Source organism: Cupressus sempervirens, chromosome 4, assembly GCF_028749045.1.
Source record: "Cupressus sempervirens isolate cs-2001-9-10 chromosome 4, ASM2874904v1, whole genome shotgun sequence".
Lineage (NCBI taxonomy): Eukaryota > Viridiplantae > Streptophyta > Pinopsida > Cupressales > Cupressaceae > Cupressus > Cupressus sempervirens.
Window position 1 is genome coordinate 626,660,757 of NC_143121.1, and position 12,767 is coordinate 626,673,523.

At 35.9% G+C, this 12,767-nt stretch overlaps 1 protein-coding gene across 2 annotated transcripts; it reads right to left on the minus strand.

The window, feature by feature from the left end:
- Positions 1 to 7,286: 7,286 nt before the first annotated feature.
- LOC149562791 (uncharacterized) lies at positions 7,287 to 11,930 on the minus strand. Of its 2 annotated transcripts, XM_089826242.1 has the most exons (11): positions 11,595 to 11,930; positions 11,137 to 11,242; positions 10,771 to 10,784; positions 10,455 to 10,673; positions 10,089 to 10,160; positions 9,820 to 9,903; positions 9,514 to 9,552; positions 9,186 to 9,290; positions 8,546 to 8,717; positions 7,799 to 7,908; positions 7,433 to 7,720 (listed from the first exon to the last, which is right to left on the minus strand). In XM_089826242.1, the coding sequence occupies exons 1-11, from the start codon at positions 11,796 to 11,798 to the stop codon at positions 7,619 to 7,621; spliced, it is 1,227 nt and encodes a 408-aa protein (XP_089682368.1). In that variant the 5' UTR covers positions 11,799 to 11,930; the 3' UTR covers positions 7,433 to 7,618. The 2 variants fall into 2 exon arrangements, with proteins under 2 accessions (XP_089682369.1, XP_089682368.1); XM_089826243.1 differs by lacking the exon at positions 10,771 to 10,784 and having other exon boundaries at positions 7,287 to 7,720; positions 10,455 to 10,684; positions 11,595 to 11,911.
- Positions 11,931 to 12,767: the final 837 nt, after the last annotated feature.

Consider the following 12,767-nt stretch of genomic DNA (forward strand, 5'->3'; position numbering starts at 1 on the left):
CATGTCTCATGCCCTCATCCTGATTGGAGATAAAAAGATTCAACTCAATCTTGCAACTAAAGCTAGATATACGGTCTTGAAATCAAATGATCCAAGGGCTGAAATATTGTATGTTGATCCCAAACATGGAACATATATAATGGCATCTACTAAAGAGGATGTAACTGAGCCTCTTATGCTTGACATAACCAATGAGTTATGGTCTGTGGAGTTTGATGGAAGTTCTTCTTCTTCTGGTTCAGGTGTTGGGATAGTTTTGATATCACCAAAAGGAAAGAAGTTCCCAAAAACTTATAAATTGGTTTTTGAAACCACTAATAATACTACAGAATATGAAGCTTTTCTACTCAACCTCGAATATGCAAGAGAAAAAGGGATCAAACAACTTAAGGTATTAGGAGATATAGAAATAGTTGTCAACCAGGTGTGAAGGCAATAACAAACAAAGAATGCAAGACTGAAGGTATATAGTAATAGAGTGTGGGATGAAATTGAGCATTTCAATGCTTTTTCTTTATCTGCTATCCCTCGTGAACAAAATGCTAAAGCTGATTGTCTCGTAGTCTCTACCTCTCTCCTTATTCCTCATCTCAAGTTCAACAGAGATATCTACATAGTAGAGATGGTTCATAGACCCAGTGTGCTGGATAATGATCGACATTGGCAAGTCTTTGATGATGATGGGAAAATTATTGCATTTCTTGAGGGACATCCTCCATTTTTTGATTTGAATTTTGAAGGATCACATGATCGTGATGGAACATGAGGAGATAATCCTAAGATTATTCAACTGCAAGGTAATGTTATTCCAAGAGGATTAGTCACCCTTGAAAGTCTTTTTGATAAAGAATATAAAAGGAAAGAGAAAGTCGAAGATACTAAATCTTTTGATTCCTTGGGTCATGAGAAGGTAAATATTGGTTTTGAAGAAATTCCAAAGATGGTCCTAATAGGGAAAGATTTATCATCAGAAGAGAAAGGAGAATTCATGAATTTTTTGAAGGCTTACCAAGATTTTTTTGCTTGGGGTTATGAAGATTTGACGGAATCCATGAATGGAAAATTTAAGCATTAGATTGCTTTGAAACTTGGTTCAACTCCCTTCCAGCAAAAACAAAGGCAATTCAATCTGAAGGTCGCTGATGCTATATTCAATGAAGTTGATAAAATGCTTAAAGCAAAGATTATCTACCCTATCCACCATTCAATTTCGGTAGCCAATATCATCCCAGTCAGGAAGAAGAACAATGAGATAAGAATATGTGTCGACTTTCAAAATTTGAATCAGGCATCACTTAAAGATAATTATGGGCTTCCTATCATGGATCATATTTTGTAGTTAGTATTCGGTTCTATCGATTTGCCACACACTCCATTGGGCTAAATCGCATATTTTCTAAGTGACAAATCTATTTACCAACAGTTGGATAGGCCCTTGATATCCAGCCTTCCTCTACGTTTAGAGGGGCAGCTCCCTCCTAAAATAAAATTTTGATTTTCAATAAAGATGATTAGAACTTAGAATATAAAAAGGAAACCATTGATAGCGAATGCACCACACAACTTCAATGTTTCTATAAAATCGATGTAAACTGTTAATGAAAGCAATCAAGAACTACACTTGAGAGCTATCACTGATACAATGCTAATTCAACAATTCATGAATACTCACACCATACCATGAAAATACTCATATTGATGAATCAACATTTCAACAATTTATATTCATTAGAAAAGAGAACGCCAAATGTACTTTCTTTTATTTCTTAGCACCAAGAACATAAGAAATGATTGATTACAAGAACAACAATTGTACACACTTTCCAAAAATTGCCTCGTTATCAACACATAAGTGTTTCCTATCTCCAATTTGGCATAGATGCATTACAAGAGTGATTGTTAATATCTTCAGCTTTCTCACCATCAGATACATATTCTAAAAAGTTTATGGAAGAGGTCCCAATAGTAATTTTTGTTGCATCTTCAAGGGTCACATATTCTTCTATTTTCTTCGTCGTCAAATACATTTGCATGAATTTGGCCATCTCGGGACAACTTGCACCATCATGATCTATCGTCAAGTGGAAATCACACATAGCAGCTTGATTACTAGATGATGTTGGATGCTCAATGGCTAATCTTGGTGTTGGCTAGGGTAGCCATTTAGATTGTTTGTTCTGTTGATATGGCATATAATTCCTCCTTGGAATATCTTGATACAAAGGCGGAGGATTGTGGGGCAATTGCTTCTTGATTTGTAACACATCATTAGCCAATTTATGATATAAAGGGTCAGTGGTAGTGATAGGAGCTTGCTGACCTTTTCCTTTTTGTAGATCACGACTCCATTTACCTGAACTAAGCAAGTCATCCTCCACCTCGATGGCTAAAGTTTGTGCAACTGCTAGGTTAGGAGCTCTCACCCTTTGTATTTGAAAGCTTACATCAGAAGGTTGAGCACTGATGAAGAAGGTCATTTGATTTTATTTAGTAGGTCTTTTGTTGACGGGAATGCAGTTTACCATATGATTAAAACGAGCAATGAATTCTCACATTGGTTCATGAATTTCCTTCTACATTTGAGTTAACTAGGAGAGAAGTAAATGTTTGTCTTTGACAATTTTAAATCTCCTCTCGAAAGCTTGAATCAAGGTTTCCCATAAAGTCACTGATCTAGCTAGCAGCTGACCAAACCATTTAGCCATGGCTTTTGTGAGTGTTTCAACAAAAAGACGAACAAAAACATCTTCATGTTGGATTGCAAGAACCCCATTTGCTATAAAAAAGGCACTAATGTGTTGATCAGTTGTGACTTTTCTGTCACCAAAAAACTTAGGAAGATTTTTTTGGGAGCCAATGGGCATGTCATGTAATTGGTTCCCTAAAGCTAAAGGACCAATAGCAGCTCCCCATGGGACTAGTGGTTGCTATGCTTGTTGTGCCATGGCTGGGAGAATGATGTTCAAAGGTTGCAAGTTGATAGCTAGGGGTACAAGGTTACCTAGTAGGATCAAAGCTTGAAAGGCCATAGGAGAAATAGTAGCCTTGGGTGGTGAAGATGGCCTACTAACAGACTTAACCTTCCTCTTCTTTTTAGGAGTAATTAGCTTGAAATCTAGCTTCCGAAGGGCTTCAAAATCTTCATCTAGCAGACCCTTTTGTCTATCCACTAGGGTGTATGGTTTATTAGCCAGTTTATTGGTTATTATTTGCTTGCCCTTGAATGTGACCAAGACTTTGCTTGTTTCTTCTTAGGATAACAACTATTCTTTCAACAACTACAACATTTTGGCCAACAGGAGCTCTTCGCAAGATTTCCCCAAATTCTTCTTCTTCTTCTTCTTCAAGAACTTGATTTACTTGATAATATTGTTGGCCACTTCGTCTACACCTCCAAGCTAGAGTGTTCAAGTCTGAGATAATATCTTTTTGGGTGTCAAAAGGTTGAGTGTTGATGTAAGCTTTCAAATACAAAGGGCAAGAGCTCCTAACCTAGCAGTCACGCAAACTTTAGGCATCAAGGTGAAGGATGACTTGCACAGTTTAGGTAAATGGAGTTGTGATCTACAAAAAGGAAAAGGTCAGCAAGCTCCTATTACTACCACTGACCCTTTATAATATCTTTTTGGGTGTCAAAAGGTTGAGTGCTGATGTAAGCTTTCAAATACAAAGGGCAAGAGCTCCTAACCTAGCAGTCACGCAAACTTTAGGCATCAAGGTGGAGGATGACTTGCACAGTTTAGGTAAATGGAGTTGTGATCTACAAAAAGGAAAAGGTCAGCAAGCTCCTATTACTACCACTGACCCTTTATATCAAAAATTGGCTAATGATGTGTTACAAATCAAGAAGCAGTTGCCCCATAATCCTTCGCCTTTGTATCAAGATATTCCAAGGAGGAATTATATGTCGTATCAGCAGAACAAACAATCTAAATGGTTACCCCAACCAACCAAGATTAGCCATCGAGCGTCCTACGTCATCTAGTAATCAAGTTGCTATGTGTGATTTCCACTTGACGACAGATCATGATGGTGCAAGTTGTCCCGAGATGGCCAGATTCATACAAATGCATTTGACGAAGGAGAAAATAGAAGAATATGGGGCCCTTGAAGATGCAACAGAACCTACTATTGGGACCTCTTCCATAAAATTTCTAGAATACAAATCTAATGGTGAGAAAGCTGAAGATATTAATAATCATTCTTGCAATGTGTCTATACCAAATTGGAGACAAGGAACACTTATGTGTTGATAACAAGGCAATTTTTGGAAAGTGTGTACAATTGTTGTTCTTGTAATCAATCATTTATTACATTCTTGGTGCTAAGAAATAAAGGAAAGTACATTTGGCATTCTCTTTTCTAATGAATCTGGATTGTTGAAGTGTTGATTCATCAGTATGAGTATTTTCATGGTATGGTGTGAGTATTCATGAATTGTTGAATTAGCATTGTGTCAGTGATAGCTCTCAAATGTAGTTCTTGATTGCTTTCATTAACAGTTTACATTTATTTTATAGAAACATTGAAGTCATGTGGTGCATTCGCTATCAATGGTTTTCTTTTTATATTCTAAGTTCTAATCATCTTTATTGAAAAATCAAAATTTTATTTTAAGAGGGAGCTGCCTCTTTAAACATAGAGGAAGGCCAGATATCAAGGGCCTATCCAATTGTTGGAGAAATTGATTTGTCACACACTCCATTGGGCTAAATTGCGTATTTTCTAGGTGATAAATCTATTTACCAATACATTTTTGGCAACTCTTTTGGGGAGACTGAATGAGAAAGACTAATCAGTCACCTGTAATGAAGCAAGATTGTATTGCCACATCAGAATGTGTTTCCAGTTCTATAACCGAACCTTGGCTTCCAAGACACCCAAGAAGATATTATTTAGATTTTAACACTCTAGCCTGGAGGTGTAGATGAAGTGCCCAACAATATCATCAAGTAAATTAAGTTCTTGAAGAAGAAGAAGAATTCAGAAAAATCTTGCGAAGAGCTCCCATTGGCCAAAACATTGTGTCGTTGAAAGAATAGTTGTTATCCCAAGAAGAAACAAGCATAATCTTGGTCACATTCAAGGGCAAGTAAATAATAACCAATAAATTGGCTAACAAACCATACACCTGAGTGGACAGACAAAAGGGTTTGCTAGACAAAGATTTTGAAGCCCTTCGAAAGTTAGATTTCAAGTCGGTTACTCCTAAGAAGAAGAGGAAGGTTAAGTCTGTTAGTAGGCCATCTTCACCACCCAAGGCTACTGTTTCTCTTGCGGCCTTTCAAGCTTTGATCCTACCACGTACCCTTGTACCCCTAGCCATCAACTTGCAACCTTCGAACACCATTCTCCTAGCCATGGCACAACAAGCACCACAACCACTAGTCCCATGGGGAGCTACTATCAGTCCTTTAGCTTTAGGGAACCAATTACATGACATGTTTGTTGGCTCTCAAAAAATTCTTCCTAAGTTTTCTGGTGACAAAAAATTCACTATTGATCAACACATTAGTGCCTTTTTTACGACAAGTGGGGTTCTTGCAATCCAACATGATGATGTTTATGTTTGTCTTTTTGTTGAAACACTCACAGAAGCCACGATTGAATGGTTTGGTCAACTGCCAGTGGGATCAGTGACTTCATGGGCAACCTTGATTCAAGCTTTCGAGAGGAGATTTAAAACTGTTGAGGATGAACATTTACTTCTTTCCTAGTTAACTGAAATGAAGAAGAAAATTCATGAACCAATGCGAGAATTCATTGCTCGTTTTAATCAAATGGTAAACCGCATTCCTATCAACAAAAGACTCACTAAAGAAAATCAAATGACCTTCTTCATCAACGCTCAGCCTTCTGATGTAAGCTTTCAATTACGAAGGGCTAGCAGCCACACAAACTTTAGCCATCGAGGTGGAGGATGACTTGAGTTCAAGTAAATGGAGTTGTGATCTACAAAAAGGAAAAGGTCAGCAAGCTCCTATCACTACCACTGACCCTTTATATCATAAATTGGCTAATGATGTATTACAAATCAAGAAGCAATTGCCCCACAATCATCTGCTTTTGTATCAAGATATTCCAAGGAAGAATTAAATGCCATATCAACTAAACAAACAATCTAAATGGCTACCCCAGCCAACACCAAGATTAGCCATTGAGCATCCCACATCATCCAGTACTCAAGCTGCTACATGTGATTTCCACCTGATGATAGATCATGATGGTGCAAGTTGTCCCGAGATGGCTAGATTCATGTAAATGCATTTGACGACGAAGAAAATAGAAGAATATGTGGCCCCTGAAGATGCAATAGAACCTACTATTGGGAACTCTTCCATAAACTTTCTAGAATACAAATCGGATGGTGAGAAAGCTAAAGATATTAATAATCATTCTTGCAATGCGTCTACGCCAAATTGGAGACAGGGAACACTTATGTGTTGATAACAAGGCAATTTTTGAAAAGTGGTAATTAGTCATTTCTTACATTCTTAGTGCTAAGAAATAAAAGAAAGTACATTTAGCGTTCTTTTTTCAAATGAATCTGAATTGTTGAAGTGTTGATTCATCTATACAAGTATTTTCATGGTATGGTGTCAGTATTCATGAATTGCTGAATTAGCATTGTGTCAGTAACAGCTCTCAAACATAGTTCTTGATTGCTTTCATTAACAATTTACATTGATTTTATGGAAACATTGAAGTCATGTGGTGTATTCGCTATCAATGGTTTTCTTTTTATATTCTAAGTTCTAATCATCTTTATTGAAAAATCTAAATTTTATTTTACAAAGGAGCTGCCCCTCTAAATGCAGAGGAAGGCCGGATATCAAAGACCTATTCAACTGTTGGAGAAATTGATTTGCCACACACTCCATTAGACTAAATCGTATATTTTCTAAGTGACGAATCTGTTTACCAGCAGAAATGGTCTGAAATTAACTCATGGAATGTCTTCGATGTTTCAGACGGCGTTTTCCAAACATTTGGTGAATCCTTCTATATATTTATGTCGCCCCACTCTTGAATGCTTTTAAAATGAGGAAATTGGGATGCGGCATTGGTATAACTATTCCAAAATATTTACTTGCTTCATAGATTCTGTAACATGCTTTTCTGTCTAGTTCAAATGAAATTTAAGCAGTAGCCCAGGCTTAAGGAAAAGATGCTACTCCTGGACTATCTTGTTTTACTTTACAATAGCTAGAATGCGGATGAAAACAAATAATAAAAATAAGATCTATGCAATAAACCATTCCACTTTTACAAAATAACATTGTAAGTACAACAAAAGGAAAATAGAGTTTTTTTTTTCCTTTTAATTAGTGTTTCATTTTACTTACAGGATGAATTAGCATCACCTTTAATTCTCTCCTAATTTACTCAAAGGCAGGAATACTTGTCTATTAGGCTAAAACCATAGAATTACTTTTAGTTGCAAAATTGCTAAATTTTAGCAGGAATCATTACTTATATGATTCAGGATTTCTTTCTTCCCTTGACTACGGAAAGCAATGGAAAGAAAGTATGTTTACATGATAATATCACCATGAAAATTTACAGACTCCAAAGAAGATGGAAATTGCTAAAAAGCTTTTCTTATTCATCACGTATGTTATCCAATCATAAGACCATTGCAAGGTACCAATGTGGGTTCCAAAGGAGAAGATATGTTATGTGTGCACTTATCACTGCTTGCTGGCATTAATTCGTCACCCTGCATAAATGATGACACACATTTGTTACCAACATTTTGATAAATCCTGTATTTATCATGTTATGAATCTACACCAACCTTTGCAATATTTCTTAAGAAAAATGTAGTGTAATTGGTTTGAGAATGCAAAGCCTGAATGAGATCTCCGAGCACTATCTGAGGTTGTGAAACAGCACCATCAAACCAATCTGCAGATGAATCAGAGTAACCACTTAGAATCATCTTTATCTGATCCTATTAAGTTATTTATTTTGTAAGAGAAAGGAAGTTTTTCTAGGCATATGATGAGCTTATGGGGCTTTCTAATGAATGGTTCATAAGGCACAACACTTGGTGAAGGTTTTTGCAAATGGGGTTGCAAACAGAGTGGGTTTAAGCATGGAGGAACTCTGTAGTGAGCGTGCTCGAGCTGGAGTAGTATTGGGATGGGTGAGTTCCCAAGAAGTCTAGGTGCTTCATCTCTACGAATATCACCTAGATCCAATGAGTGCTAAGTGTTCCATTTGTTCTCATGAGAGATGGGTTTATGTGAACCACTACTCATGAAACATGGGTCAATGAGTTTAACTCAAAAACTACACGGTTGAATCCTGATAGCAATATCACGAGCAATATACATGTCTTGAATACAAACAACTTTACAGTAAACTTTAGAAATGCAACTCTGTCAAAATGAGTATCTTGTTCTTTGTGATTATAGAATTTCAACGTATAAATTTTCTCTTTCGACAATTCAGATCAAACTGCATGATTCATCATCATTAATAGAAAATTGGCCTAGTCTCGGACTGTAAGTTGTGAAGGGTAAAAGATTTTAGTTCTTACCATTACTAATGGTACAAGAGCTGCCGATTTGCTTATCATATCTCCACACACTCTGATTAGCTATGAATGAAAAATTATCATTCTCAGAAATAAGAGCATTTTCAATGAATGTTGATAATGTGTAATTTGATGGTACTCCTCCACAGCTCTCATCTATGACAATATCTAGGTCCTAAATCAATACACAAAGGGAAGTTAATGTTTAGTGTCGATAATACATAAATAGAGTTACAGTTAAAAAGCAAATTTTTGTTTCTGAATTTGATTGTGTATGTTTTTTAGTATCAATGATTCAGATTACATTCTGTGATCCATCATCAGGATGAGAGAATGTAAGAATGGAATTACGTTTCAGATCACACTCAGTGATCTTGGATCCATCATCATGATGAGAAAATGCAAGAATGGAACTATTCCAGAGAATGCAAGAATGAAACTATTCTATTTTTGCATTCTCTCATCCTATTGATAGATCATGGAATGTGATCTGAAACGTTGATACTAAAAAACATACACAATTAAATTTAGAAACAAAAATTTGCATTTCAAATGGATTGTGGAAATCTGCCAAGATTAATTTACACTTAGAAAAGTTAAATGATACAAAATGCATCTTAATATTAGTAGAAAACACACTTACAGATAGAATGCAGTGGAAGGTTTCTACATCGGATGGTAATGACATGTTAAATTTGTTTATGTAGACTGAATCATCCAGATTTGAGCCGCCAGCATCTAAAACATACTGTAATTCACCCAATTCAAATTTACTGTCATTCATAAGTGATGGATAGTAGGTGCCCGCTTGTCTTTTGTTTGATTAAACTTAGATTTTTCAGGACAGGAAAAACTAGAGGTAAATTGGGTGTCATAATTGCATTTCTTTTCAAACCAAAGGAAGCTTGCCATATGTGTTTACTCTGTCTGATAGATTTGAAAGCCATGATTACAGGGAAAAAAGGAAAAACCTGCAATTTGTATGTCGAATTAGAAAAGGACCAAGTTTCCTGCAAATATGAAAGAACACATGCAATCAATATATATATTATCAACATATTTTTGAAAAAGTTTTCAGCCAGCTACTATTAAGGAAGAAATCAATTTCTTTAAGGCAAGAGCCTACAATACAACGGTAATTTGTGAGCCTCCCATATAAGAGGTTTTGAATTCGAGTCTATTCAAACTTAACACACAAAAGTAATTAATTGCAACAAATTACAATAACTAATCTAAACTTTGGCCTTTCCTTTGAGTTCTAGGAACTAAATTGGCACCTTATCAAATGTCATCCATGCAACAGTTGGCTTTGTGGAAGCATTCATTGCCAATGCACTTAAACACATATAATTCTCCTCCACCTACATGAGATTAGCTTTTAATCAGAATTCATTCAACATTCTTATACTAAGTCAAGTGAGTTTACAAACTATGATGAATAGATAGCCTTTTGCTGATGAAGAGCATCCAATTCTCTGGGATAAGTACATAAATTTAATTTAACATTTCAGAAGAGCACTAGTTAATTAAAAACAAGCAAACTTACCATTTTAAATATGGTATTAGCCCTGCCTTCATAGTCCATCAGTGCTGCCACATACTTTATCCATTCTGCACGCTATGCAATGCTTCAAAACATATTTCATCAGTAGTCAATATTTAATACTTTTGTTTCTGGATTCCACTGTGTATGTGTTTTAGTATCAATATTTCGGATCACACTTCCAGATCCATCAACACAAGTTAACAAAACATGTTGAAAAAACTGGAAAGCCCTTATTTTCTCTATAAAGCCCAAACCCTAACTTTTTCTATATAGCCTAAACCCCAGAATCTTGATAAATATCACGAGCTATTGAACTCATTCTAATGAAGATCATGCACTGGCCATTTGATTAGATGGGGTTTTTACCTGCAATGGTTTTAGTTCCTTGAAAGCATCAACACTAATATAATTGCATTTCTGTTTCGCAACTGAAGATGAAGTTAGAAATGCGGAAAATTGTGAAATCTGCTTTGGGTCTTCTTGATGTATTTGTTGAACATCACCATCGGCGATGTACTTCATCAGGCATGGAGAAGATGTGGATTCTGATGTTACGCCTTTCAACTTAACTAGTACACCTAGTAACTGCAAAAACTCTGCATCAGTTCAGTATATTCAGCTAAAAATGAACATCACTCTATCATAAACCAAATCTCATTGCTTATAACATTATTTTACTTACCTCCAGAAATGACACTGCGAAGTTCACCAGAGGAAAGAAGTTTGCAATCAAAGAATACTAATTAGACCGATAAACCAAATTGTACCAATTAGAAGAACAGACTAAATGTGTCTATCAGTTTTAGAGAATCTCTAATCATCAAGATGTAGTTATTTACTTTTGGAGGTAAGAGTTCATAACGATAAATTGTGAGCTTCTTATTTGGAAAGTCTTGGGTTCGAGTCTACTCAAGCTTAACATATACTAATAATTAACATATAGTAATAATTAATTACAATAAGTAATAATAATTAATCTTGACTTCTGCCTCTTGCCCATCAAATTTTTTTTTTCCTAATGATAGCATTAGAAAACAAGTGTAGTCACCTGGAACCTTGGTGTTGTCAACTGAATAGTTTGCAAAGGGTGCTGTAAATGATTTGAGCTTGGCAGTACATTGGGTACTATTTCTACTTGGCATTTTGGACGAATCCTGATACACCATTGCACATAAAAAAGACACGAAAAAAAAGAACACATCAATGATAACATATTTTCACAATCTATGGTATTATATTCATGCTTCTCCGTAAGATTGTGTCTGAGTTTATCAGCACCAACATTTCAAATCATACTCAATGATCCATCATTAGAATGGGAGAACTAAGAATGTGATGATGATGGATTATTGATCTTAGTGCTCTCATCCTGATGATGGATCATTGAGTATGGTCCGAAATGTTGATGCTGATAAATTCACACACAATCTCACCCAGAAACATGAATATAAAGAACACATTGTATGAAGCATATAATCCATCAATCTCAAATCAAGTCATTTGCACCTCTAGAAGAATATAGCCCGTATTGCTGAAGAAGTTCTCCACAACTTTGTACTTGTATTCTTGTCCATAGAAAATGGTGAATCCTTGAGCTTGTTCAGGCTTGGAAATCTCCGTAGTTTTGGGCTCAGCAAGTGAGAGTAGAAGCACTACTTTCATACAAATGCAAATAAGTCTAAACAAAAAAGTGATGGTAGCCATTGGCATGAATGAATGAAAATGTCAGTCTATTCACTTCTGGGAAATGCTATGTGAATTGGGTGCTCATGAATTCAAGATATCTTATCTGAACTGTACTTGCCAGCAGTGTTGAACAATTTAAAAACACAATTAGCGTATAGTGGGAGTATAGTGGGAGACGCCCATGACTTGAAAAAGATACAAAGGCAGTTTAGAATATCGTGTGTGAACTGTGAAGTAGGACAAAACAGCAACATGCTCTGAATATTCTTTGAATGCAAAAAGTCTCGCATTCTTTGTCATTTTCCTCTGCTTTTCTGTGGCTTATATAATTATCTAAACAATTGGTGCCCCACACATCATGTTCAACAAATTGAAATAAAGTTGGGCATCAGATTTGCTTAGTACTGCAAATGTGGTGCAATTTCTCCGTTAAATAGTCTCAGTTTGTCTTGTTTCCTTTTAAGGAATTAAAATTAGCAAGATTAAAACCAGAGGATCACGCACACAGCATTTCATGTGTCTAGACTCCAACTTAAAAAATTGCAGTACTCTGGATACCCATATGATAAATTATTTCCAAGATTTCTCTTTACTAGAAACCAGTACATTGCAACAATTCAAGGTGGCAACTTTAACCTTCATCTGCCCTAATGTGTACACCTGACAACTTCAAATATCACCAAGCTTGCCAGGCCTTTTATCTCATTTGAAGGCCATTATGCTTGGTATGCGGTCAGGGGAACGAAAGATTCTTTTGTATTGGCAGGACATATTCGGACTCGTACATTTGATTACAATAAAATTACGAGGGCACTGTTCCCATTGAATCTCTTCTTCAAGTCCGATTCTTTGATGCATAAGTTTCTTATCCCATCCATATCTAATTAGTGTCATCCCTCCACAATCGAAAGAGAGACGTGAAAAAGTTTTCTAAATTCTATTTGATTTCTATTTAGTTTGGACTTCCAAAAGCCCTTTTCAAATTCAGTTCTC